Source organism: Myotis nattereri (genome assembly GCF_964212035.1).
Source record: "Myotis nattereri genome assembly, chromosome: 2".
NCBI classification, from domain to species: Eukaryota; Metazoa; Chordata; class Mammalia; order Chiroptera; family Vespertilionidae; genus Myotis; species Myotis nattereri.
This window is the reverse complement of record NC_138076.1, coordinates 213,204,344-213,232,282: the sequence shown is the minus strand read 5'-3', so window position 1 is coordinate 213,232,282 and position 27,939 is coordinate 213,204,344. Positions and strand designations below refer to the sequence as shown.

At 61.0% G+C, this 27,939-nt stretch overlaps 1 protein-coding gene across 1 annotated transcript; it reads left to right on the top strand.

The window, feature by feature from the left end:
* The first annotated feature begins 930 nt into the window (after positions 1–930).
* SULT4A1 (sulfotransferase family 4A member 1) lies at positions 931–22,312 on the top strand. The gene is made up of 7 exons (XM_081083370.1): positions 931–1,140; positions 12,650–12,780; positions 13,767–13,847; positions 14,393–14,519; positions 16,633–16,727; positions 17,526–17,664; positions 20,936–22,312. The coding sequence occupies exons 1-7, from the start codon at positions 972–974 to the stop codon at positions 21,046–21,048; spliced, it is 855 nt and encodes a 284-aa protein (XP_080939496.1). The 5' UTR covers positions 931–971; the 3' UTR covers positions 21,049–22,312.
* Positions 22,313–27,939: the final 5,627 nt, after the last annotated feature.

Genomic DNA, 27,939 nt, shown 5'->3' with positions numbered 1-27,939 from the left:
CAGGAAACCGTGTTTCCTTCTTGGGGGAAGTATTTAGAAACCAAGAGGATCTGGGCACTGGGTGTGCCTGGTATTACTGGAACCCCGTGCCTCAGGGCCTTGTCAGCAAAGATAAGAAATAGTTTTAAAAATAGTAAACTCATATCAGTACCTCAGGTTCCAGTTCAAAACCACACCGCCCTTCCCTGCCTTCTTCCGCAGTGAGAACCTCCCCCTCCCCCTCAGCATTCATTCACGTGATATATATATATACTTAGTCAATGATTGGATGAGGGTTTGTACTAAAACCTCTTTAGAATTCTGTTGCTCTCAAGTTGCTGTCTGCTTAAGAAGTGCCTTATTCAGTGCGGATTTGGGGGCGCTATCTGGAGAGCGTCCTTGTAGGTCTGCCGTGGGTCCTGGAAAGCTGCAGTTACCCACCCCCCACCTTCTGCCCTAGGAGATTATGGGGCCTGTCTTCCATGGCGCATGCCACTCCCTGAGATTTTCCCGGTTATGCACAAATGTAAGCCCCAGAGGGCCCGGAACCGGAGCGCGCCTGGCACCGGTCAGAAGCTTCCTGAACGTGCCTGGAGGAGTGAAGGAATCCCTGAGGTCACCTCTGGCTGCAGCGCTCCCAGCCTGTGTTGAGCGCTGGCGGAAGATGGGCCCTGCGGTGGGTGGATGAGGGCGTGATGGAGGGATGCGGGCTGCAGGCTGGGAGGCGGCGGGCGGGGGGCGGCCGCGGTCCTCCCGGGGGTGGGGACCAGCCGCCAGGGGTGGGCGGGGCGGGCCCGGAGGCCTCCAGACGTCACGGCTGCGGAGGGCCGGGCGCGGCGGGCGGGGCCATGACGTCATACCGGCGGAGCGCCGTCTCAGCGCCGGTGGGCGAGGCGGCGCCGTGACGTCACGCCTGCGGAGGGAGCGCCGCGCGGCGGGGGGCGGGCGTGGGCGCGGGGCGGCGGCGGCAGCGGGGCGGCGGCGGCGGCGGCATGGCGGAGAGCGAGGCCGAGACCCCCAGCACCCCGGGCGAGTTCGAGAGCAAGTACTTCGAGTTCCACGGCGTGCGGCTGCCGCCCTTCTGCCGCGGGAAGATGGAGGAGATCGCCAACTTCCCGGTGCGGCCGAGCGACGTGTGGATCGTCACCTACCCCAAGTCCGGTGAGCCCGCGCCGCCCCGCCCCGGCTCTGCGGCGCCCGGGGACGCGCGGCCCGCGTCAGTCTGGCTGGGAGGGCCCGGCGCCACCGCCCGCCAGCGCCCGGGCCCCTGTAGGGCGGGATGGGGGTGGGCGGCCCGCATCTGGGGGAACTGAGGCCGGAGACCGGAGGTGAAGCCCGGTGTCCGCGGCTGGAGGCTGGACAGCGTCCCGTGGGGGTGGGGGAGGATGGAGCCAGGTCGGCTGGAGCTGCCCGGAGGCCAGGCCCGGGGCCGCCTCCTCCGCTTCCCCTCCCCTCCCCCTGCGGGCTGTGTGACCTTGGACAGTCACTTAACCTCTCTGTTCCGGGACCCAGTGCAGCCTCGGATGCGCGCAGAGTCCTGGGGATCGTCTGGGAAGGGGATCGGGCGGGCGTGGGGACTGTGGACGGTGCTCCTTCCCTGCGTGGGCTCCCGGTGGGGGAGGGCCCGCCTTGGCCGGAGCGTGTGCCCGGTGTTCCCTAGCTTCAGGGCCTCCTCCGTCACCCGGGTAACAGGCAGGACCCCGGGGCCCCATCTCCCAGCACTGACGGATGTCATCTTCCCGACAATCCACCACAGTCTAGGCGCCGAGGGGGAGCAGTGCTTGCCCAAGGTCGGGGCGGGAACTTAAAGCAGGTCTGCGTGCAGGGCCTGCTGCAAGGGGTTGTCTGTCTGTGTGGTTCGTAGGGAGGGAGGCAGGCGGCTGTCTGGCTCTTTAAACATCCCTTCAGGTCTCCCTCCGCCTGTGTGGGGGGGAGGAGGTGGCTGTACCCACACTGGGTGCTGGGTCTGCGGGCCCTGGGAAGGAGGGCTGGAGGTCATGTGGGACCCACAGGGCGGGAGGGAGGGAGGGAGGGAGGTGGCCGGGAGGCGGGGAGAGCTGTGGCGTGGCCGGCATAGCCCTGCAGGGTCCCCGCCGCCCAAGGGCTGGGCCAGTTCCTCTGAGGAAGGTTGGGGAGGGGCTGCCAGTGGAGGGTTGGGAGCCGTGTTGGTGGGGGCGGTTGGGGAGGGGGAGGAAGGAGGTGTGCACCCCCATTGGTGTGGCCCACAGCCCGCCCCCGGCCCTGACGGGGAGGGATTGGAACTGTCCAGATTTTAGAGCCATGGGGGTGGACGTGCGGGAGAACCCCGCATTCAGTGGGCCCGTAAAGACTAAACATCGCCCCGTGTCAGTTTAGGGCCGGGTTTGCCTGCAGAGGAATTGGGAAGAACTTGGTGTGGGCAGTTCTCTAGGGTTCGGGGTTGCCCAGGTCCATTTGCGGGAGGAGGTGGAGGGGAGACGTGGCTGGAAGGGGTGGAGGTGTGCAGCCCCGGGCTAGGTGGGGAGGCCTTGAGGGGCCCTGCCTGGGGGCGTCTGGGGGAGCCTGGATGGGGAGTGAGGTGTTAGTTGAAGGAAGTTTTCCAGATACAAAACTGGCCTCTTGTTTGTAACTTGAATCTTTCAAAGCAGACAAGAGCACACACACGCTCTCCGTTGGTGACGGGAGAGCCAGCTGTGGCCTCGGACCCTTGTGTGAGGCCCTGCCCACAGCACCCAGAGAGCTTCCCTTTAAACGGCAGAGCTGCCCTCAGCCTCTGGCCTTTCCAGGCTCTGCTGCCTTCCATGCCTGAGGTCGGGCACCCTGGGGACTGCCCGTGAGAGCTGGTGTGAGCCCGGTGGATGCGGCATCAATCAGTAGATGCGGCATCAATCTGCTGCCAGGCTCGGAGCTCTGTGGCTCATGCAGCCCCGCGTGCCTGTGTCCCAGCACCTTCCCCCGAAGCTCTGGGAGGCGGGACGGAGCTGGCTCCTGCTTCCCACATGGGCAAATGGAGGCCCAGGAGGTGGAGCGACTTGCCCACCCTCATGTGGCTGGACCAAGGCTGAGTGGAGGGGACTGAGACCCCGGGAGTGAAGGATCAGTCATGGGTACTGTGGAGGCCAGAGAGCGGGGGGAGAGAGAGAGAAGCATCGATCGGCTGCCTCCTGTACACTCCCTACTAGGGATGGAGCCAGCAACCAGGGAATGGAGCTGGCGACCTTTTGGTACCTGGGACGATGTACCAAACTGAGCTCCGCCAGCCAGGGCTTCTGGTCTTTTTTGCTTTCTTTAACCTCATCGCAGTCCATCCTTCTCACCCACCCCATGGATGGGGGCAGGTAAGTGGGAGCTTTTCTCGGGACTGATGGCGGCACTGGCTCTGACGCGGTGCTTCTGAAGCTCCCCCCCCCACCCCCCCCACCAACCCCTGCTCATTACGTGAAACGATCAAGGGGACTGAATAGTTGGTACCCCCAAAATCTGCCCTGAAGATTTCCTCTCGGAGGAGGAGGGGCCTGCAGGGGTCTCCAGGGGCAGCTGGCCTGGGGTCAGGGCCCGGGTTCTCGCCCGGCGTTGCCCTTGGGTGAGTCTGAGCTGTGTTTCCCCTGCTGAGAACCCCGCAGCCTGAGCCGCACAGTGGCTGAGGCTGCCCCAGCTCCCTGATCCTTTAAAAATATATATTCTTACCGATTTCAGAGAGGAAGGGAGAGGGAGAGAGATAGAAACATCAATGATGAGAGAGAATCATCAATTGGTTGCACACCCCCCACCTCCCCTGGGGATGGAGCCTGCAATCCGGGCGTGCACCCTGACTGGGAATCGACAGCGACCTCCTGGTTCATCGGTCGATGCTCAAGCACTGAGCCTCGCCGGCGGGCTGTCACTCTGAACACAGACCTGCCGCAGCTGGGAGTGGGACCTGCGGAGCCTTTGGATGGTCATCGGCCGCTTAGGAGTTGGGTGTGCCAGGTGCTCTGCCATGCTTGTTCATGAGGAACTAACTCTCCTGCCTCTGGCGCAAGGGCGGCCAGACTCAGGACCCGGGCTGGAGGGAGGAGCAAGCTTCTCTCCACGCCTTTATTACTGGGAGTCTAAGGTGGGGGTGGGGGTGGGGGTGGGGGGCAGATCTCGAGGCTTTGCCACTGCTCTGCGGCCTCTGCAGGGGCCCAGTTCACATTGCCTTTCCCTTGCTTCCCTCTCTCCCCACCACGGTTGGGTCTATAGGAGGCACCAGTGCGTAGAGATTAAGAGCCTGGCTTGGGAGCTGGAAGCCCTGGGTTTGAATGTAGCTCTGCCGCTTGCCACCTGGGTGACCTGGACAGGTGACAGGCCCTGTGAGCTGTGGTTTCTGCAGGGGCAGGAGGACCACCCCCCTGCCTCGATGGGCCTGAGGCTCAGTGCAGCGAGGCCCCTCCTCCTGTCAGCTGCACAGCAAGCGCATGGCGTCTGTTGAAAGTTGCTGTAATTCTTTGGTCCTCTGTGGAATGGGTCTTCTTTCCCCTCTGGCTGCATTCAAGATTTTCTCTTTCTCTTTGGTTTTCAGCACTTAATCTAAGGCCAGGTGTATTTTTTTTCAGGGTGGGGATACTTGTCTTGATTTGGCGGGGAGGGGGGGGCGGGGGGGGTGTGCTGAACATCTTAGATTTATGGTTTGATACCTTTCACTGTTTGGAAAAGCGCTCAGCCATTCTCTCTCCAAATATTCCTTCCGTCCTGTTCTTTCTCTTCTTTTGAGATTCCAGTGATCATCACAGTTTCTGCGGCCCAGTCTTCGGTGAACTGATTCTTTCTCCCACTGTGTCAGGCCCATGCGGCCAGGCCTGGGAGCCCCCAGGAGCATTCTGCATTTCTGTTCGTGTTTTTATTTTTCCTCTAGCAGTTCGAGGTCTAGTTTCCACCTCTCTGCTGAAATACCCCATGTGTTCACGCGTGTTGTTCACCTTTTCCGTGAAATCCTTTAACATGTTACGCAGACTGATTTAAATGGAGTCTGATTCTGTTGACTGTTTTGTCTGCCGAGAGCGGCTGTTTTAGGACGAGTACTGCTTTTTGCCTGTTTGCGGGACATGGTGTGCTGGCGGTGGAGCCGGACGTCAGTGGCATCTGTGCTTGGATGCGGGCTGTCTGCTCTGGCCAGGCCTTTACGTGGGCGCTGGGCTGCGTGTGGGTTCTGTTGTTGCTCCGATCACTTGCTTGACCACCAGCTTTCACTCCTGCGGCTTCCCCGAGTGCCGAGCTCAGGGCCGAGTTTCTGGAGGGTCTTTCCTCGGTGCCCCTGCCCCACCGCCCGCTTTTGGTCTGAGCCTCAGGAGGGCTTGTCGCCACACCCGCGCTCCATCCCCGATCTGGTGGGGTTTAGGGTTAGCGCTGCAGCACTCCTGGCCTTGGTTTTGCTGCCCACTTTTATGAGCCGTGTGTGTGTGTGTGTGTGTGTGTGTGTGTATGTGGTGTGTGGTGTGTGTGCGCATGTGGTACGTGTGTGTGTGTGTGTGTGGTGTGTGTGTGCGCATGTGGTGTGTGTGTGTTGTGTGGGTGTATGGTGGTATGTGTGTGTGGTGTGTGTGTGTGGTGGGTATGCACGTGTGGTGTGTATGTGTATATGTGTGGTGTGTATGTGTATATTTGTGGTGTGTGCATGTGTATATGTATGCATGCACATGATATGTATATATGTGTGGCGTGTGGCACATGTGGATGTGTATAAGTATGTGATGTGTATGTGTGTGCATGTGGTGTGTGTCATGTGTGGGTGTTTGGTGGTATGTGCGGTGTGTGTATGTGTATAAGTATGTGGTGTGTGTATGTGTATAAGTATGTGGTGTGTGTGAAAACACCCTAGTTCTGGAGTCAAAGTGGTGGGTGCCTGGTCCCCGGCCTGCAGACTGTGGCCTTGGGCAACGCCCCGCTGAGCCCCCGCTGAGCCCGCTCTCCGTGTGTGAGACGCAGTGGAAGGAGCCGCCTGGGGCAGGTGAGGACCCGTGAGGAAGTGGCTCCCAGTCCCTGGGACACGGCGCGCTGCACTTGGCTGTCACTGGGTGACAGCTGGGCACCCATGTGCGCGCCGCCTAGGGCTTCCTGCCTTGGCTCGCCACCCGTTCTCAGCCATGTGCCTGAGCGACGCCTGTCCTCTGAGGTCCGTGTCCCCCTGCGCGCCGTGGAGATTATTCTGAGAGACAATCAAGAGACGATCCTGAGAGGTGTGATGAGGCACCTCCTAGGACGGGATGCTGCCGAATGAGAGATAGGCCGCCCTCGCTGCTCCCTGGCCCGGAGCCTCCTCGGTGTCTGGGAGAGCAAGTCCCAACCTGGTGCAGGGCCGCAGGAGAGGGGCCGCGGGAGAGGGGCCGCAGGAGAGGGGCCGCGGGAGAGGGGCCGCGGGAGAGGGGCCGCGGGAGAGGGGCCGCGGGAGAGGGGCCCCGGGAGAGGGGCCCCGGGAGAGGGGCCGCGGGAGAGGGGCCGCGGGAGAGGGGCCCCGGGAGAGGGGCCGCGGGAGAGGGGCCGCGGGAGAGGGGCCCCGGGAGAGGGGCCGCGGGAGAGGGGCCCCGGGAGAGGGGCCGCGGGAGAGGGGCCGCGGGAGAGGGGCCCCGGGAGAGGGGCCGCAGGGGAGAGGGGCCGCAGGGGAGAGGGGCCGCAGGGGAGAGGGGCCGCAGGAGAGGGGCCGCACGGGACGGGCCGCAGGGGAGGGGCCGCAGGGGAGAGGGGCCGCAGGAGAGGGGCCGCAGGAGACGGGCCGTAGGAGAGAGGCTGCAGGAGAGAGGGGCCGCAGGAGTGTGGGCTGCAGGAGAGGGGGGCCGCAGGAGAGGGGCCGTAGGAGTGTGGGGTGCAGGAGCCCGGGCTTGGGCCAGCCCTGCGGTGCAGCTTCCAACGCTCAGCTGCTGCTGCCCCTGAGGGAGCCGGCCAGGCCTGGCAGTGACGGGGGTCCTGTGACTGGGATGCCGTGGCTCATGAGGGGGTGGGGCAGGTTGAACGCAGGAGCATCTCTGCTGCCTCTAGAAACCTCTCCACACGCCAGTCACGGAGTGGAGCTTGAACTCCGTGGAGAAGGAGCGTGGCGATGGGTCGGCCGTGCCAGCAGGTTCTGGAAGGTCGGCTGTGTGGCTGAGCTTCCCTGGCTGAGCGGCAGAGCAGCTGAGTGCCAGCGGAGGGGGCAGCGGGGCGCGGGGACCAGTTCCAGGGGCAGGGCCCGGGGCTGGATGTGCCTGGCAGCGGAGGGTGGTGGTGGGATGGGGATTAAGGACGGGAGGGAGGCTGTTGCAAAGGCGGGTTTCTCTGGGGGAGGAGATGCAGAGGCTGTGGGCTGGGGATGGTGAGCACAGCGACAGGCGGGGGTACGGTGCCATATGGGACATGGGGATCCGGGAAAGCTACGCCCTGAGAGGGAGGCCCCCAGCCCCTCCCCTGCTTGGCTGCGGGGATGCTTGTGGTCCTGCAGGGCAAAGAGCGGGGCATGTTCTCTGGAATAAAGAAGTCAGAATATGTGCACATGGCACCTCCCATCTGAGCCGCGAGAGCACCTCACGGGCTGGGCTGCCATCCCAGACACACAGCCCCGTGGCAGCAAGCCTCGCCTCCGCAGACGGGTGATCCGCATTGCTTTACCTGTGGGTGGACCCAAGGTCACCAGGTCTTAAAGCCGCCGACATCAAGGACAGATACTGCAAAAACAAAACACAAGTCAGAAAAGAGAGCTTGGAAGAATGAACGACACTGTACAGAGCAGAAGAAAAACTAAAAAAAAAAAAAATCAAAACTCAAAAAACACCACCCGGAACTGTCGCTCTGTGAGGAGTCCGTGGAGAGGGAGGGCAGCTGCGCTCTCACGGAAGAGCAGCGGATGAGACGGGCGTGGTGACGGGGCCCAACTGTGCGGCTTTGCTGGTTGGAGCGATGCCCACGCACCAAGGCAGCAGGTTCAGTTCCCAGCGGGCACATCCCTGGGTCACGGGTTTGGACCCTGTGGGAGCGTGTCTGGGAGGTGGCTGATCCGTGTGTCTCTCACATCGATGTTTCTCTCCTTCTCTCTCTCTTTCATCAACTAGAAATCGTTAACAGCATGGCAGCTGGGATTCTAAAATCTGACTTGTGAGGTTTGGCTGGCCAAGTGGAGGAAATACCCCAGTAAGTAGAACAAAATTTTTTACAAAATGAGAGCAAATAGGAGCCCAAACTAAGAAAATGAAAAGATCTCAGAATTCCAGAAGGAAGAGAGTGTGGAAGAGGAATGATTGAAACCAGGATTTTCAGAACTCACGGACACGAGTTAAAGAACCCCTGTGTCTGGCACGGCCATGGGTAAAAGACCACACTGAAGCATCTGAATTACTGTGAAGTTAAAAATGGAGATAGAGAAGATCTCGAAGCTTCCCGAGAAAATCGGGCCACGCTCAAAGGCTACGACCTGAGCGTCTCAGCCCAGCCCTGGCTGCTGGTGACGGGACCGCCCTTTCAGAGTTCTGAGGGAAAAGGCTCCCAGCCAGGAATTCTGTGCCCAGCCAAGCTGCCAGGCACCTGGCAGAGAGGGTCTCAGCCTCACGCTAGCTCAGGAAGCAGCTGGAGGGCGGGTCCTGCCACCAAGGAGGGGCACCTGGATAGCAGACGGACCTGACGCCTCCTCCTGCAGGAGCAGGAGGGGCACGACCTGGGGCGTAGAGAGCTGAGCGAACCCGTGTGCTTGGCTGCGTGGGGTGGGGTGGGGGGGTTTGTCACGGAGCAGGAAAAGCTCACTCACAGCCGCACAGAAAGCTGAGCTGGCACCAGAGCAGCCGTGGACTCTAGGAAAAGAACCCCGTGCGGGAAGGAGGTGTGGCCTTGACTGAGCTGAGCGAGACACTCAGGGGCTGTGCATCCTCAGGCCAAGTCCTGCTCTGAGGCGCAGGGGGCGGGGGTGAGGGGGCTTGGCGAGGTCCGCACCTCCCGAGTTGGAATCGGTGCCGTGGAAACATGGAAACGTTTCGCGACACAACCACCTGCCTGAGCACGTGCGGAACGCGGAACTCAGGTGGGAGGACAGTCAGCAGGAGCTTGGTCTGGCCGTGGGAGTGGGGAGGGGAGGGCCTGGATGTTCGGTTACGGGCCCTCAGTCCTCTGGCTTCTTAAACCAGGTGCCCGCGAGAGTTTGGTAAATAAAACGAGAAGAAGAGAACTCTAATCCCAGGGTCAGGATCCTGGGGGTTGGGAGCCAAGTTCCGTGGGTTCTGACCCGAGAGTGCTGGTCACTCTCTCCCCAGGGGCGGGTGGACATGGCGATGGGCTCCCTCCAGCCTGTGACCGGCCAGGCCCCATTCCCGAGGACTCCCCCCAGGACGCCGTGGGCCTCAGCGCGAGACCCAGGGTCAGAGTTCATGCCCGCCGCACGGGGTGACTTCCCGGGGTCCGCGGAAGCTCTTCGGCAGGAGGTCGCCTTCAGTAAAAGCCTGGGGCGTGTTCCTCCCGAGGCGGCCCTGCGGCCTCCCCAGTTTCAGGGTGAGAGCTGGACCCCCGCCTCCCCTCCCCTCTCCTCAGCCTTCCTGCTGCCCTGCTCCCTCCTCTGCTCACCTCCCCCAGGGAGTGGTTGGGGTGGTGGCCGCGCTCTGCCCCACCTGCTTTTGTACCCCTGGTCGGGGGGCTGCAGGAGTGGAGGGGCACCCAGCACAGCTGTGGCCCTCCCCCCCATCTGCCCGCAGCCCACCCGCAGGGCCTCACACGCGCTTCTCTGCCCTCCACACCCTCCTGCTCCCCCGCATGCTGGGAGGCGGTGCAGGAGCGGGGCCTTGCCTCCTTGGGGTCCCACTGCTGATGTAGCTCTCCCCTCCCATGATCTTGACTAGGAATCTAAACTGAGCTCCATTTCCACATCTGCACCGGAGATGCTCATAAACCCTCCCTGCGCCCGGCCGTGCGGGTGGCCCCAGGTGTCGCCTGTGGCCGCGTGTCCCGTGTCGGGAGGAGGCTGCCTGGCTGGCTGGAGGCTGTGGTGTGTCCTTGTGGGCGTGGTCCCGGCAGCGGTGCTCCTGTGTCTGGAGCTCAGAGTGGGTGAGCCCCTCTGGCCCGCGCAGGTCACCTGTGGCCTTGGCCCCACCAGCCTGTGAAGGAGGGCAGGCATCGCCTCCATGGTCCAGGAGGGAGGCAGGGCTCCAGGGCCAGCCCCTGTCCAGTGAGCTGAGGGTGGGAGGTGGCCAGACGCCAGATCCTGAGAGGCCCTCGGGCAGGAGGGCGAGGCTCAGCGAAGGAACCCAGGCGTGACTCGGCCGTGTTCAGGTCCCGCCTTCCCTCCCCGTGCCTGCGGGACAGGGGTGGTAGCCCTGCCTCGCAGGAGACGTGGGAAGTCCGGGGCGGGCTCTGCTAAGACGTGCTCCCTGCCCTCACGAGCTGCCCTTGAGGCCCGTGCGCTGGGGGCTGGAACAGAAGTTCTGGTCCTGCGGGGCCAGGACAGGCACCGATGGCCCAAAGGTCAGGGCCAAGTGGGCCCGGTGGGCAGCAGCCTGTGGACAGCTTCGGCATAGCAGCCCCAGCCCCAGCATCGAACGTGGGAGCGCGTGGGGAGGGGGGACGAGGCGGAGCAGGACGGGAGAGCCACTGGGGCCTGGCAGCCAGGAGAGTGGATGGGGGCTGAGTGGGCTCCAGGTAACCCCCAGGTGTGCCTGGTGCTGGGACCTTGGGGGGGGGGGGCAGTGGCATGGAGAGGAGCGGCGAGCCCGGAGGACTGCCGCCCTGGTGCCTGGCCAAGAGCCTGCAGAGCCAGCGGAGTGGCAGGAACCCCGCAGTGACCGTCAGTGCCGTGGTCCTCATCACCTCTGGTTGGGCTTTTTCTGCGATCATTTCGTCACATCTTGCCCGTCGAGGCTTGGGGCTGCTCCCTGCACTTGTCCCGGTGCCCCTTCCCCGCCCTCCTTGGTGCCGGGCACCGGGCAGTGCCCTCCTGTTGAGGCCCTGAAGGCTGGAGGAGGGGAGCGCGCGTTGCTCAGCCAGGAAGTGGACCTGGAGGGGCCACTGGGGACAGGCCGCCCTCTGGCTCTCGCGAGGCTGGCCTTCCGGCACAGAGAGCTAATGGGGCTTTGGAGTTGACGAGTCGATATTGATGGAAATCGATGTTAATGTGCAGAGAACATCGGTTTGGGTCCCTGCCTGCGGGGGCTGCAGGAGTGGGGGGGGTGGGAGCACTAAAAATAGGCCCTGAGGACGGCCCGGGAGAGCCATTTCGGGAACTCTGCCCACAGTCGTTCCTGAGGGCACAGACACCCAGTGCCGCTGCCCTGAGCTTGCCGATGGGTGGGCCTCGGGAGGAGGAGGGTGGGCCACACACTGGCTCTGTGACCTTGGGCCCACTTAGGCCTCAGGAGTCTCGTCTGTGAGGGAGTGATGGCCCCACCTCTCAGGTTGGTGGGAAGCTCCCAGGGTTAGTAGCTTTTCTGTTTGAATTGATGAGCTGCTGCACCACTTTTTCCCTTAGGGCCTTTGCTCCGAAGCTGCCTCCTCCAGGAAGTCTTCCTTGATCAACACACCTCTTTCTGATTGCTCAGCACCCAGGGTTTGCTTGTGCATTCAGAATAAAGGATGTGCAAGTCATGCCTGGGCCGTTGGCGCAGCAGGGACGGGGGACGAGGGCGAGAGTGTCAGTTATGTGGCTGGTCAGGGAGCCTTCACCTCTGAAGGACCTGAAGGGAGGAGGAAAGGGCTTCAGGCAGGGAACCAGCCTGTGCAAATGGCATGCTCCGGACCAGCAGGGAGGCCGTAGGAGCTCAGTGGATGAGGCGCGGGGGGGCTGGGGGGGCGAGGCTGCCAGGCGTGGGAGCCGGGGGGTGAGGCTGCCAGGCGCGGGGGGGGCTGTGGGGCGAGGCTGCCAGGCGTGGGGGCCGGGGGGTGAGGCTGCCAGGCGCGGGGGCCGGGGGAGGCCTCGCTTTCCTCGGGAGAAGCCCGTCCTGGGAGGGTCTGCAGTGGGTGGAATGCCATCTGGGTCCGCGTCAGCACCGTAGCTTGTCTCACTCACCCATTGCGGAGCCTGATGTGGGTGGAGTCACCAAGAACCAGGCCCGAGGGTCGAGGGTCGTCTCTTCTGGCCCAGCGCTGTGTGTGGCGCGCAGCCTCGCAGCCTCGCAGCCTCGCAGCCTCGCAGTCTCGCAGCCTCGCTGAGCGCAGCGGCAGTTCAGGGCTGCGGCTCTCGTTGCCGTTGATGAGGATCAGTCACACTTCCTCTCCTTCTGGGGTTGCCCACGGCACCGTGGTTTCCCAGGCCCGCTGTTCTGGGCGTCGCGGCCAGGATCGCCCTGGTGCGCGTCTCCGTGTAACCGGGGAGACTCTGGGATCACAGGGCGCGCGTGTGTCGCTGTGGGTGCTGGGCACACAGTGCCGGTGTCAGACGCTGGCTGGCGAGTCCTCCCGCTGGGGCCTCATGGCTGCTGTGTGAATGGCAAGTTGAGCTGGAAGCCTCAGGACTGAGCACCATCCATGGTGACAGCCCTTGGGCCCCGGCGGCAGGCGCTGTGCGTCCTGTTCATCCCTCTGACAACCTCAGAGGCGCTCCCCCGTCATCGCAGGGTGGGACTCGGGCGAGGTGCTGGCCCAGGCCAGTGTGCTCCGCTAGACTCAGGCGCTCCTGGGTGCCACGCCCCCCCGCCCCCCCCCCCAACCCCATGACCCTTCAGCCCCTCCTTGGGCGAGTGCTGAGCTGAGAGGGCCCGCCCTGGCCTCTGAGCGCCTCCCTGGCCTCCCTCAGGCACAAGCTTGCTGCAGGAGGTGGTCTACCTGGTGAGCCAGGGCGCGGACCCCGATGAGATCGGCCTGATGAACATCGACGAGCAGCTCCCGGTCCTGGAGTACCCGCAGCCCGGCCTGGACATCATCAAGGTGACAGCTCCTCCCGAGGGGTGGGGGTGGGGGGGGCCCTGTGGGCGGGGGAAGAGCAGAGAGCTGCCGGCACCCAGGTAGCCAGGAGACAGGCCTGAACCCGTGACGGTGACCTGGAATCGATGGCTGGGTGACGTGGGTGACTTCAAGGTAGAAAGGAGGCAGGTGCTGGGAGTGGGGGCAGGAGGCAGTGGGGGTGGGGGCCTTGCGTCATCTGCCCTGCCCTGTGGTTTACCCCGTCTGTTCAGGGAGCTGGGTAGGATGCATTTGCATCAAATTTTTGGTGTCAGGAATGAAATAAACACCCCAATTTCCTGCCCATTCCATCCCTCCGGTGCATCTGGAATGTTCTCTCCACCCTCGCCTCTGCCACCGTAGTTCAGGTGGCATTTCCAGCGTGGACCGCCTGTCCCTTGTCCCACTAGTTGAGTATTCTGTGTTGACTCGTCTGCTGAGCCCGTGCGTAGTGCTGCGCTGGGCACCTGTGGCCGGCACTGCCCTTGGCATCTGGGTACAGCGCTCAGAGCTGACATGCCATGAGGGAGATGGACCGGGAGCCAACAAGGAGGAGTGGCGGTTAAGGGGTGACCAGTGTGCCCAATGGGGAGCCAGCAGCACTGGATGGCCGAGTCGGGGCAGAGGGCCTGGCACGCTCCCGGAGCCGCAGGAAGGCATCCTGCTGAGATGGTTGAGGGCCCAGCCTCCCCTCTGCCTCGTGCCTCCTCTGCTGCCCTTCAAGGCCCGCCCTGGTCCTCCGGGCAGACCCTGGTGACGGACAGGCCGACTCGGGCTGTGGGTGCCCGAGGACGGGCCGCATGTTGCTCACATCTGGCCCGAGGTTCAGCCTGGAGGGTGGTCCTGCCTCGGGCGGGAAGTTTGTCAGGCGGAGCGCTGGTCCCGACCGTCCGAGACCCTTGCCGCCCGCCCCCATGGGAAAGGCCCTGAGGCCCGTGGGACTGACCGCCTCTCCCCTGACCCCCCCGCAGGAACTGACGTCACCCCGTCTCATCAAAAGCCACCTCCCCTACCGCTTCCTGCCCTCCGACCTCCACAACGGCGACTCCAAGGTAATGCCCTGCCCTTCCCGCTGGCCTGTGCCCTCATGGCCCCCGAGGCCCCGGGGAGTGAGACCCTGGTGCCAGCGTCCACCCTGGCAGAGCCAGTGTCTCTAGCGTTTCATTCACATTTTAACCTGGGTTTTCCCTCACCGTTGAACTTGGGCTGGAACAGCCTAGTCCAGCCTCTGCCTGTGGAAGGCCGAGCGTTTCAGGCTGATTTTTTTCGCTTCTCAACTGCGTGACGTTTCTGAGCCCACAGTTCTCACCACCAGTGTCAGGACCATTGTTCTCCTGTCTCCTCCCGCTGACTGTGAAGTAGAGCTGGAGACAGAGATATGACAAATGGCTCCGCTGCGGACCTGCCCCCGCAGGATGCCCTGTGTGGGCGAGGTCGCACCCCTGCTGAAAGGCAGCGGGAAGCATTCGGCCGTGGGGCAGCGGGTGGGGCGGCCTCGATGCTGGAGGGTTCGGGGTGCAGGAGCGGGTGTGGCCCGTGGACCTGCTGGTGGGAAGAGGGTGTCTGACCCCCCCCCCCCGCCTGCCCCCTCCCCCAGGTCATCTACATGGCGCGGAACCCCAAGGACCTGGTGGTGTCCTACTACCAGTTCCACCGCTCCCTGCGCACCATGAGCTACCGCGGCACCTTCCAGGAGTTCTGCCGGCGGTTCATGAACGACAAGCGTAAGTGCGTCAGCCCCGGGACGTCGCCGCAGGGCGCTCGCTGTGCATGCAACACCGGCCTGTGCGGTGCTCCGCCCGCAGCCCCGGTCTGGCCATCCCTGTGCCCGTCGGGCCTGCTTTCCTGCGGACGGGCGAGCAAGCCGGGCTCCATGGCTCATGCGCAGCAGAGCGGGCGTCCCCCTCAGAAGCCCCTCTCTCGCCTCGGTGTTGGGTTCTGAGAGGCTCCCCCGTTCAAAGCCTCTCCCTGCCGGCCCGGATTCGGAAGTGAACACGGGGCCCAGGCGTCTCCGTGACCGGTGAGGGAGGCCCAGTGCAGGCCCCAGGGGAAGGCAGCGGGATGAGGGGCAGGCAGGCGCCCCGCCCAGGCCAGTGTGGCCAGGGAGGGGCGGGAAGGCCGCGCTCGGCGGGAGCGGGGGAGCCGCCCTGGGCAGCGGGGCAGCAGGTCCTCAGCAGTTCTGCCCCTCCCCGCAGTGGCACCGGTTGCTGTCCACTTCCTGTGCGATTCCCCAGCTCCAGCAGTGCCAGCCGGGCTGCTGCAGGGGGAGCAGGTGCCGAGATTAGGGTCCGGGGGTGGTGGATACTCAGCAAGTTCCAGTCGCCGGTGGGGTAGGGCAGAGCATTTGAAGTGATTCCAAGGCAGGCCCGCCCGCGTCTGAAGGTCACCGCACCGTCAGGCACTGACGTCCAAGGCCATGGGCACTCCCCGTGCCCCGCAGGTCTCCCCTTTACTCCCTCTTCCCAGACAGTGCCCGCGTGGGGCTAGAAGGGCCCCTGCCTGGCTCTTCTCTGTCCAAGGTCCTGAAAATTTGAATAAGAAATGACGAGAGCCAGGCCAGAGGACCCGCTGACAGCACTGGCTTTGCGGGTGTACCCATGCACTCTGGGGGCGTGCCCAGGCGGCGGGAGCCTGTATGGAGCCGCTCTGAGGGCAGGCTCCCTGCTGGGGGCGGCCGGTGAGCTGTTAATCCCAGTAATTCGCTGGGATAAGCACGTGGCCTCTCAGGGCAGAGGGACCTGGAGAGAAGCGGGAGTTGCCGCGGGAGCCCCTTCCCAGGAGGGCCCCCCATGAGGCGCACGCCCCTCTGCAGCTGCAGCCGGGCTCAGGTGCAGCGGCCCCGCCCCGCCCCGCCCGTCCAGCTCGTCCCCAGGGGCGGTCAGTGGTGTGCTGTGAGTTTCCTCCTGGGCCAGAGGGGTGTGCTCAGGCCCTGCTCACCCAGGGCCCAGCCTCGGCTCTCGTCGGGCGGCGGCCATTGGCCTGCGGTGAGGTGGCTGCTCCCCCCGGCCTCTCCCTCGTCCCCAAGCAGCAGGTTTGGGCATGTCTGTGTCTGAGGCCCGTCGTGTGTTTCCTCCTGGTGTGAGGGTGCGGGGACGGCGGGCTGGCCGCGGCTCCAGGGCCCAGCAGCTAGAACCCCAGGGGACCAGCAGAGGGGCCAGCATTTACCCTCAAACAAGACTTTTGGCCGAATCCGTTCTTTTCCTTCCATTCCCTCTGCCCTCCCTTGTGGAGCCCCTTCCTGTTCCTCAGGCCCCGAGGGCTGGGAGGGCCTTTGTGCTGTGACCTGCTCCTTAAGGCCCATCCCTGGGGGCAGTGACCCCGACCCGATGGACACCCGGTCCCGCTGCTGTGCTGCCACCTGCCGGCGAGATGGCAGACGGCGCAGGCAGCCCCGAGGGGCGGCAGTGGTCACTCCCGTCAGCCCTGTGCTAGGATCTGTCTTCTGCACCCGTCACCCACCTGCAAACCGGCTGGGCCGTGTCCCTTTTCCTGGCATCGTTTTCTTCCCGGTGGCCATTGTTAAACACAAACCCATGTGCCAGGGACCGTCCATGCCAGGCGAGCAGAGGCCTTCACCCCCATGTCGGGTCTTCAGGGCATGGGGGGGGGGGGCTGTTTCCTGGAGAGACTTGTGCAGAGAGCAGGTGACATGGGACTTCAGAAGACCTTGTCTGTGGGGCTCTCTTCCCACCCTGTACCCGCCCCCCCCAAATCCCTGGGACTCCCTCCAGCCAAGAGCTTGCTTTTCCATCCGGAATCACAGCCACCCGTGGGCACGCGCTCCTCCCCCCCCTCCCCCCTCCCCCGGTGAGGAGTGACCCCGTCCTTTCTCCGCAGTGGGCTACGGCTCCTGGTTCGAGCACGTGCAGGAGTTCTGGGAGCACCGCACGGACTCCAACGTGCTCTTCCTCAAGTATGAAGACATGCACCGGGTGAGTGCGGCGCCGGGAGCCAGCGGGAGAGCCTGGGTGGTGGGGGCTCTGCCCCCCGTGGTGGGACTGACTGGAGCGTCCGAGAGCCCCCCGGCCTGAGGTGTGCCCAGACTCGCCCCCCTTTGCCCCTGGAAGCCCCGTTTACAAGAAGTCCTCCCTGAACAGTGTGGATGGGCTCTGTGGCCAAGTGAAACGACTTATGATGACGCCCATTATCACTACCGGAGGCTGATGGATATTAGGGAGAGTTAAGTTCCTACATCTCATCAGTGTGACAGTGGAATAAAACTGAACACGGGTATTGTTATGCAAGGACCGGCTGTATCCCTGGGAGCGAGTGGCGGCCGTGGGGAGCCGCGGAGGGCTGCGTGGGGAGCAGGTGTGCACGCAGCTCCGGGACCCATCGCTGGGTCAGTCCGCTCCACAGGCAGGAGCAGCGCGCTGGGCCAGCTGTGAGTGGATCTGGCCTCAGACCCAGCCAGCTCCTTCCTGCTGAGGGCAGGCCGCCGGGGCCTGAGGCGAGGATGGAGAAGAAGAGAGTGAGCCGGTGGGCTCTTACTTCTTGCTGCTGTTTTACAGTGGCCACCACGACATCCCGCTCCTGTCTGCTTCACATTCCCGAGGACCTGGGTTTGAATCCCGGAGCTGCCGCTTGAGAGTGGCCCTTGGGCCACTTCCCAACCCGGGGTTTTATTTCCGCGTGAGGCCCATCCCAGACGGGGCTCAGGACCGAGTACCGCCCCTCGAGGGGCCCAGCCAGCGGTCAGTAACGGCACCACCTCTGCTCTTACCTTCCAGGACCTGGTGACGATGGTGGAGCAGCTGGCCAGGTTCCTGGGGGTGTCCTGTGACAAGGCCCAGCTGGAGTCGCTGATCGAGCACTGCCACCAGCTGGTGGACCAGTGCTGCAACGCCGAGGCCCTGCCAGTGGGCCGGGGTACGCGCCCCTGCCGCCCCTGCCTCTGCCCAGGGCCCGTGGCCCCCCACCCCCGCCCCACTTAAGCGTCCCGCTGCCCGTGTCTTGCTTCTCCAGAGCCCTCTGCTGTGTGTGGGGCGAAGCCGCCTGGAAGCTGGGCCGTGCAGCTGTTTGCGTTGTGACGGAGCAAACGGTGTCTGGGTTCCCAGGAGGGCCCCCCGGGCACGTGCCAGGCTCTGTGGGCACGATGTTCTCAAGCAGGTGTCTCCCCACAGCAGAGCCCGGATGGCCCGGGCGGTGAAATCGCAGAGCCCACGTGTGCAGATGGATTCCCCAACCTGTGGGCCGGGGAGGGCGTGAGTGCCCACGTGAGGAAGTGCCGGTTCCTGCACGCCCCATGAGTGCCCGGGGCAGTCAGGCGTGCCCGGCCGGGCAGGGGGTGAGAGCAGAAAGCGCAGGCCCCGGGCTGGCTGCTCCGGGAGCTGCTGTGGGGCAGGCAGCAGTTTGAGATGGAGGAGATGCTCCAGGCAGGAGTCCTCTCCAGGCCCCGCGGCCCTCCATGCCCTCGGAGGTGGACTGACTGGGGAGCTGGGGCAGGAGAGCCCCGTGGTCCCCAAGGGGTTGCTGTGGCCGTGGGAGAGCAGGGAAAGGGGCACAGCCTGGTGGTGGTGACCTGACGCTGGTTCCTGGGTTGTGAGTCTGGAGCCTTCTCAGGAGACGACAGCGCTTGAGGGAAGGGGAAGAGGTGCCATCAGACCCACAGGAGACCCTGGGTGGTGGCAGAGGGTGGGCTCCATCACAGCGGCCACGCCCTGGGAGGGGCCTCAGGCCGGGCTCTGAGCTTAGACAGCCTTGTCTTTGTCTGCAGATGCAGAGGGCTGGCCGTGGCTGCTCTGAAGGTCAGGGGCACAGTGCCTCCCTGTAGAGGCAGAGCGGCCTGCTTTTCCAGGAAGAAACAAACCACAGCGCCTCGCGTTTGTTTCCTGGCTGCATCCTCACCATGTTTATGGTTTACATTTTTTTTTTTGCTCCTTTTTAGTTTTGCATTTGCTCTGTTGCCTGTGGGTGTGACCGTCCCTGCGTCCCCCGTGGTTCGTGTGTGTGTGTGTGTGTGTGTGTGTGTGTGTGTGTGTCCCAGGGCTCCTTCCATGGATTTGCTTTGTCTTGTCGCCTTGGTTTTGCTTTATTTCAGTTCTTTGATTTTGTTTTCTTTTAGCACATTGCCTCTGTGCTCGGAAGACCTCCTTGCGCTGGTGAGAATGCAGGGCCTTGAGTAGCCAGCTGCATTGCTTAGATTTGATTCATGTCTCAGCATAAATTCACTGTCTTGATTCCAAACCCTAAACCAGGTGGGTGACTCCTCTGATGCACGCTCAGCTGCCTCAGCTGAGAAAAACAATCTTGGAAAAGTTACTTATGGTGGCTTTGTCTACAGGCTCCTGATTTCCTCCCTTGGGTACCATTAACGGGGAGCAGAACAGTTCCTCTTGTTTTTCTCCTCCCCACACTGACGTAATCTTCATGGCCAAAGAGGAGCCCTGTCCTGTTGGGGGGTGAGCTCCGCACTTGCAGGGGTGGGTTGGTCCCGAGGTCCTGCTGGGGGCGAAGGAGGGTGTTTGCTCCGACCTCGAGCTCTGATCTCGGAGATGCTGAAAGGGTTCTGAGCAAACATCTTAGTCCCCGAAAAGCACGGCGACAGCTGGCGGGTCACGGCTCCCCAGCTGGGAGGTCTGCACCCCACTTCTGGCATCTTCACGGTCACTGTTAACGTTTTATTTTTATTTGTTAATCCTCATCCAAGGACATTTTTTCCATTGATTTTTTTTAGGAAGAGTGGAAGGAAGGGAGGGACGGGGAGAGATAGAGAGAGAAAGATCAACTGGTTGCCTCCTGCTGGCTGGCGCCCAGACTGAGGCTGGGTGTCGAACCTACAACCCAGATATGTGCCCTTGATCAGGAATCCAACCGAGACCCTTCAGTGCCTATGTCGACACTAACCATTTAACTACACCAGCCAGGGCACCATTAACCCTTTGAGTGCCAACCAATATCCTAGGAACTATGCTAAAATTGCCAAGGCATTTTTGCTGATTTTACAGCAGTTTTGGAAAAAAATTATGAATCGCAAGTAAATGAAGTTACATATTCAAAAACTTAAGGAAACCTTTACTACATTGACATATTTAGCAATATCATCATCACTAATAAAAGCAGACTTAGAACTGGACGCCATTTCGAAGCTTTGATAGCGCTCCCGGCACTTTTGGCGAAAGACAGGAGGAGCACTCCCCGGCACTCAAGGGGTCAATATTTGTCCAACCAACTGCAGCTGTTGTAGTTAACGGGAAAGTGGGTGGGTTCTGCAGTTTGAGTTGTTTTTTTTTTTTTTTTAATATATTTTATTGATTTTTTACAGAGAGGAAGGGAGAGAGAGTCAGAAACATCGATGAGAGAGAAATATCGATCAGCTGCCTCCTGCACATGTCCCACTGGGGATGTGCCCACAACCAAGGCACATGCCCTTGACTGGAATCGAACCCGGGACCCTTCAGTCCACAGGCTGATGCTCTATCCACTGAGCAAAACTGGCTACAGCTGCAGTTTGAGTTTTTTTGGGCTCTGTCTCCCAAGCCTGCTCATCAGTCTGGGGCTCCGTGCTCCTGCCTGGTGGCCAGGGTCACAGTTTTTGACCGCCTGCTGCGCTGCAGCCCCGGCGGCCAGGGGTGGCCCTGACTCGCTTGGTGTGGAGTCGGGAGTCTGGCTGCCACACACGCTCCGCATCCAGGCGGGAGAGCTGGCGGGCACCGTGACTGCCATTCCTCCCGGGCTGCGCGCAGGCTTCTCAAAATCTCCCTCCTTGACCTGGAGGCCGCCTGCTCGCCTCAGGGGTCTGCCTTTGGATGGTGTTCCCTTCTCGCCGTCCGCAGAAGCAGGGGCCCTTGGTGGGGCTGTTGAGCCGTGAGTGGGGACATCCGGAAACCCCACTTCCCCACGGTCCACAGACCTGGCCACACTCCCTGTGCTGAGAATCGCACTCAGAGCCTGGGTGCGGGGTCATATCCGCCCCCCCAACCCTCCCAGTGGCCGGGGCAGCCTGCAGCCTCAGCTCCGTGCATTCGTGGCGCTGGGCCACCCCGCGGGAAAGGACCCCAGGATGTCAGACTCGGGGTCCAGCCTGTCCGGTTCAGAGGGCCTGCCTGGCCCCCAGGCCAGGTCCGAGGGTGCAGGCTTCCTGTGCTCGGGTAGCTGCCCGGCGCGCACACGTGCAGCACGCTCTCTCGTTTGCTTCCAGGGCGCGTGGGGCTGTGGAAGGACATCTTCACCGTGTCCATGAACGAGAAGTTCGACCTGGCGTACAAGCAGAAGATGGGGAAGTGCGACCTCACGTTTGACTTTTATTTATAAGCGCAGCCCCGGCAACAGCCCTGCATGCTCGCGGCCCCCAGACGCCACTAGCTACGGTCCCGTACACGCACTCGCTACTCGCTGGACAAGCCCCGGCCGCGGTGTGGCCACGCGGGGAGGGGGGCGCGCAGGGGGCGGGAGGGGCCTGCCGCCCGGAGCAGCTGTCCCGCCTGCGGATCTGAAGTCTGTCCGTGTCTGATACAAATATTGTCAGGGTCGCCGTTCCGTTCCCACGGTGGCACCGTGAACACAGAGCCTGTAACATATGCAGCCAGACGCCAGCCTCTTACCGCCCGCATTCCTGCCTGCGTTTTGTAGAGCTTCCCACTGGAGACCTGAACACGTGTCAGTACACACCAAACCAAAGTTCACTCCCGAGGGCGCTCGGGGGTGAGCCACACCGAACGGTAGACAGAGCTCAGGTTGCAGTTTATTTTTGTAGTTTTCTCCTGTGAGGCAGCCATTCGTTCTCACCTGGTCTGGGAGGAAGGTGAGGGCTCCGTGAGGCGGGGCCAAGGGAGACTGTCCCGATGGCGCGCAGTTCTCTGTCCCCTGGAAATGAGCAGGAACTGCCCCCCGGGCGTTCTCGGAGGGGATGCCTGAGGCCAGAGACTCCTGGGCGGAGCCCGCGGGACACAGGGGGGAAGCCGGCCCCAGGCCGGCGATGGGACAGTCCACCCGGAGACGCTGGGAGGCCGGGTCCTTGTCACCGCCTTTCTCTTGTTCCTGACGCAGAGCCTCTGCTGGGGAAGCAGGTGCTTGCAGTGAGGTCCTGGGGCTCCCGGCCCTGAGCCTGCAGCTGGTTCCACCCCCGGAGGCGCTCAGCCCCGGGGTGCCGTGTGGCAGGGTTAGCGCCCTGCTCTCACCCTGTCCCTGTCCCCGCACCTCCGTGTCCCTGGGGGAAGAGGGGTGGAGCCTGTACCCCCGTTCCTCCCTGTGTCTCCCCATCACCTGGCCCACCTCTGGCTGGAGGAGCGGAGAGGCTGGGTGCCTGTGGCTGGGAAGGGCCCTGAGAGGCGGCAGGGCTGCTGCTGGAGGAGCTGTCCTGTGTTGCGTCCCTGAAAGGTGTGTTTTACTGTGAAGGCGAGCGGCTGGGACCCGCAGGTGGCGCGTGGCGGTGTGCCTGGGCTCGGCGGCCCCTTTTCCGCGCATCCGTGAGGGAGGCTGCTGTCTGTGAAGTTTCTTTTCTATTTTTCTATTTCAGTGCTGTATGGACATGAGACTTCTGTGCTTGCTTGCATCTTTAATAAAGACACGTCCCAGGCCTGGTGTCGAGCGTGTGCTGCGGGGAGGGGCCCCCACGTGATCCCCTTGGCACTTCGGGGTGGCAGGAGCATGAGCCCCGCGGACACCCTGTCCCTGGGGCTGACCGTAAAGGGTCACGGGCCGGGTCGGGGTTGGCTGTTCCTCTCGGGCTCAGCGTCCCAAGCGTGGAATTCACCTCGCTCTTTGCCCACCACCTTTGATACCTTCTGTAAGCGGAGATGAGAGGCAGGGTGGGGGGAGGGGAAAGCCTGGGAGCGATCCGGGGGACGCAGGCGTCACCTTCTGCCTCGGGAGGTCCCGTTGTCAAGGTGGCGTTCCTGGGGTGGCAAGACAGCACTGCACTGCGGGGTCCGCAGCCCGCCTCCCCATCTGTGGGGAGCTGATATAGGGTTAAGCCTCGGACTGACCTGTGGGCAAAGTCACAAACAATTCCCAGCTTAGAGGGCACAGTCCTCTTAGCATAATTAGGCTTGACCTTATGAGGCTCCCTAGATCTTATCTGGGAAGCTAATGGGCTGAGGAAGTGCAGGAAGTATAACCATACTGTAAACAAGTGAAACTCACAAGAACAGTGTAAACAAGTGAAACTCACAAGAAAAGTGTAACTTTGGTAACCACTACCTTGTTTACCTCCCGCTATAAAATAAAGGCTCAGCTTGCCTTGGGATCTCTCTCTCTGTGGCCTCAGCCAGGCACAGGGAAGATCCACGGAGACTAAGGAAAGCTAGAGAGTTTTGAACGCTGTCTCCGTGTAAAACATTCTTCGCCGACTCCGTCCACACCTTTGGGAACCCCTGGACCCACTGGGGCTGGACCCCAGCACCCATCCCCGTGGAAGGAAGTCTGAGCCGTGGTTTTTCGGGTAAAGCTGGGCTTTCGGAAACCCTTTACTTCCCGATGGACTGGTTCCTGTGAGTCTCACGTGAGACCCAGACTGACTGGGCCTTTAGAATTATCCTAGGCCCCGAGTTAGCTTGTGGGCTATCCAGTCTGCTGTGTCCCAAACCACAGACAAACACCTAAAGTCAGGAAGTCCAGGGACACCGGTCAGTGGGAGGCAGGGGAGGTGGTGCTGGTTGGTGAAACACCTCCGCTCGCCCTGATTGGCTGATCCCTCACCTGTGGGCGCCCAGCACCTCCTGCCTTGATGGCTTTGTCTCAGCATCCTGTGCCCCGCAGGAGCGCAGGGGGCAGCCCGCACGCACTGCCTGCACGTGCTCCGCACCAGACTCAGGTCAGAAGGAGCCCGTCCACTCAGCAAACACCTGAGCACCTGCAGGGGGTGCGGCGGACCAGTCATCACCAAACCCACGGGAGGGGCGTGCAGCCCCCAGAAGACTGGGGGGACCCAGTAGACCACATGCTGGTGGGAGCGCGAAGGAAGCGAGGGCCCCAGCTTGGAGCTGGGGGAGAGGCCAGGGTGGGCGGGCAGGGCGTGGAGGCTGGTGGGCCGGCACTAGCCCTGGGGGGCTTACAGGTCAGGAGAGTTTGGGTTTCTGGCAACAAAAAGGAAGCCTCCGAGGGTTTCATCAAGGGAGTCAACCTGCGTGCATGCTGCAAAGCTCCCCCGGCTGCTTGCGGGTCGGTTCCAGGGGGAGGGGGATGGGCCTCCCCCGGGGTGTGAGCCAGCGTCCAGGACATGGGGGGGGGGGGTGGGGCTGTGCTGTATCATCTCTAGGCTCCTTCTGACCTGAGTCTGGTGCTGAGCAAGTGCGGGCAGTGCGTGTGGGCTGCCCCCTGTGCATCCTGTCTGGCACGCGACGCTGAGACAAAGCCATCAAGGCAGGAGGTGCTGGGCGCCCACAGGTAAAGCCAGTTTGGAGCCTGGCGTGAGGGGGTGGGGTGCAGATGGGGTGTGAGTCGGGCCAGGAGGGCGAGAGGCCCTGGCAGACTAAATTCCACAGGTCAGCCTCCCCGGGATTCTCAAGGATGGCCATGGCAGGGGCCAGTGCGGGGGCCTGACTTCACAGACCAGCGAGATCCCCATAGGACTCTGGGCTAGCACGGGGTTTACTCCCCCCCCCCCCCCCCCCCCCCCCGCTCCTGCCAGGCGGGATGTCTCGGGCTCCCCTGGCCCTGACCCAACCCATGCCTCTTGGGGCCTGTCATTTGTTTTCTTCCAAGCGCCAGTGCCTTCCTCGGGAGGGGGCCCTCACACATGAGCAGGTGAGTCACTCCAGAGCTCCAACCCGGGTCCTGATTTTCACAGCGGAGATGACCTCCATCCTGCTCACTTCATCGCATGGGCACAACCAGAGCCAAGTGGCTTGGAAAACAAATGCAATCCATACGCTAGGCTAGCCTCTACCCAGCACTGCTGGCGAGCGCCCCCTGGTGGCCGCGCCAGAGCTGACAGCGGCATCACAGTTCACAGCCGAGAAGTCCTGGCCGGTGCGGTAGCCCTCAGGACTGTGGATACAGAGGCCTGCAGTTTCTGTCCTGGGATTGGGGGGGTGGGGGGTGGGTAGGCAGGGCTTCTGAGCGGGGTGACCGCTGTTTGTAATGGTGAGGGCAGACCTCAGTGCCCATCACTCCATACGGGCCCGTTCTGTAGGAATGGCCCGGTCCTGCCTACATGACATTATCTTTCATTCATAGAAGCAGCCTTTTCAGACTGGCTGGCACGTTGGGCAGCTGGCCCCGCCTTACCCAGCGAGGAATGCCCTCTGACATCCTGGCAGCTGGACATCCAGCCCCTGACAAGCTTGCCCCTCCGGGACAGCCATCATTGCTGGCGGTCCTCTGGCCACGGCCTGGGCCCACCAGCCCTGCCTTCACCTGGTGAACCTCCCCCTCTGCTCCCCAAGTTCCTCTCTGGTCCCACCCACCTCATTGCTCTGCCTCCTGCCCGGGACAGTGACATCCTGGGAGCAGGGCTATGCTGTGTCCATCTTTTCCCAGGCAGCAGGTGGGCATGTGATCAATACCTGATTGTTGAGTGGCATATTTTTTTGTTGTTGTTAATCCTCATGCGAGGATATTTTTTCCACTGATTTTTAGAGAGAATGGAAGGGAGGAAGGGTGGGGGGAGAGAGATTGGTTGTCTCCCCCACCCACCCCGACTGAGGCAGGGGTCAAACCCTGATACGTGCCCTTTACCAGGAATCAAACCCACTCAATGTCAGGAATAGGGCACAGCTGGGATGTAGACAGGGCAGGGCCAGGGGCGTGCCAAGTGGGAAGAAGGACATACCAGAGTGGGCCAGGGGCCTGCTTCTCATTCCAGCCTGCCACTTGGTGGGACCATGGGGGACACCCCTTTTCAGCTCCTAATGAGCAGGTGTCCTCTAACCCCACCCAGCTCAACATCCTGTGACTCTCAAATGGTCAAACTGCCTATTGGCTGAACCCAAGAGGATCTGATGAATTGGGGGGGGGGGAGGGAGACTGTGCAATATTAGCCAGTGATGGACTTAGCCAGTGACGTACTTTAGCACCAAGAGCAAAGAATTAGTCACAGAAGCACCTGCCACACAGCGTGGGCCCGCACAGCCGTCTCCAAGGCGTGCTGAGCCTTTGCCAGATCCGCAGGTCAGATGACAATTTCATCCTCACGCTTGGATCCCTGTAAGCTCGTTGGCGCCAGATGCCTGAGCTGCTTTTCCTAAACCTGTCTCATCACCACGGACGGAAGGAAGTCTGTGCTCTATTAAAAGCATTAAAACTGGGGAATGCGACGTGTCTGAAATATGAAAATCAAACACAAAATGCATGCCCGGCCACACTGCTCATCGCGGCCTGACCGAACGCCTAACCCAGCCGTGGGCAAACTATGGCCCGTGGGCCGGATCCGGCCCATTTGAAATGAATAAAACTATTGAAAAAAAAGACCGTACCCTTTTATGTAATGATGTTTACTTTGAATTTATATTAGTTCACACAAACACTCCATCCATGCTTTTGTTCCGGCCCTCCGGTCCAGTTTAAGAACCCATTGTGGCCCTCGAGTCAAAAAGTTTGCCCACCCCTGGGCCCTAACCTCTCTTCCTCAACTCGGGGGAACATTTTGCCCTTCCCTGCTATTTAAAAACATTTTTTTTGGTCAATAACATTTAACATTCAATATTATTTTACATTAGTTTCAGGAATACAATCCAGTGGTTACACATTTATGTAATTTACAGAGTGGTCCCCCCAGTGAGTCTAGGACCCAGCTGGCACCGTACATACTTATGACAATATTGACTATAAACCCTATGGTGGACTTGACATCCTTGACTATTCTGAGACCACCAATTTGTACTTCTCAATTCCTTCACCTTTTCTATTCACTCCCCCAACCCCTTCCCTCTGGCAACCATCAGTCTGTTCTCTGTGCCTATGAGTCTATTTCTATTTTGTTGTTTATTTTGTTCTTTAGATTCCACATACAAGTGAAATTGCCTTTCTCTGACTTATTTCACTCATCATATTATCCTCTAGGCTCATCCATGTTGTTGGCAAATGGTAAGAGTTCCTTCTCTTTTATACACTTGAGTAGTATTCCATTGCGTAAATGTGCCACAACTTTTTTTATCCAGTCATCTACTGATGGACACTCAGGCTGCCTCCAAATCTTGGCTATTGTACATAATGCTGCAATGAACGTAGAGGTGCATATGTCTTTTCAAATTAGTGTCCTGGATTTCTTCAGATAAATACCCAGAAGTGGAATTGCTGGGTCATAAGGCAGTTCTATTTTTTAATTTTTTGAGATAACTCCATACTGTATTCCTCAGTGGCCATGCTAATTTCTATTCCCATTAGCAACGCAAGAGGGTTCCTTTTCTCACATCCTTTCCAGCACGTGTTGCTTGTTGATGGTAGCCATTCTGACAGGTGTGAGGTGATATCTCATTGTGGCTTTAATTTGCATCTCTCTGATTAGTGATGTTGAGCATTTTTTCATGTCTATTGGCCATTTGTATGTCCTCTTTGGAGACACATCTTCTCAGGTTCTCTGCCCATTTTTAATTGCCTTTTTTTGGTGTTAAGTGGTATGAGTTCTTTGTAAGTTTTGGATTCGAGCCCTTTTCAGATGTATCATTGGTAAATATCCCAATCAGCTAGCTGTCTTTTTGTTTTGCTGATCGTTTCCTTTGCTGTGCAAAAACTTTAGTTTGATGTAGTCCCACTCTTCTTTTGTTTCCCTTGCCTGAGGAGATATCTCAGAAAAAAAACACCGCCACAAGAGACGCCAGTTTATTGCCCATGTTTCCTTAGAGGAGTTTTATGGTTTTGAGTGTTACATTTAAGTCTTTCATCCTTTTAGAGTTTATTCTTGTACGTGCTGTAAGAAGGTGGACTTGTTTCAGTGTTTTTGTATGTAGCTGTCCATTTTTCCCAACGTCATTTATTGAATAGACGGTCTGCTTTGTCATAGATTGACCATAGAGGTGAGGGCTTATTTCTGGGCTCTCTATCCTGTTCCATTGATCTGTGTGCCTGTTTTTATGCCAGTACCATGCTGTTTTGATTACTATAGCCTTGTAGTATAGTTTGCTATCAGGTAGCGTGATACCTCCAACTTTTTTCTTCTTTCTCAAAATTGCTGTGGGTCCTTGTTATTTCTAAGTGCTGCCAATTCATGTCCACCACCTGCCTCCAGCTGGCCTTAAAGCTCAGGCTCCAGGAGGCCACTGTGAA

Excerpts from the sequence above, each read along its gene's own strand:
- SULT4A1 (XM_081083370.1), top strand. The coding sequence starts at position 972 with ATGGCGGAGAGCGAGGCCGAGACCCCCAGCACCCCGGGCGAGTTCGAG. Across the intron at positions 12,781-13,766 it reads CCGGCCTGGACATCATCAAG|GAACTGACGTCACCCCGTCT; the intron begins GTGACAGCTCCT and ends ACCCCCCCGCAG. Across the intron at positions 16,728-17,525 it reads AGTATGAAGACATGCACCGG|GACCTGGTGACGATGGTGGA; the intron begins GTGAGTGCGGCG and ends CTTACCTTCCAG.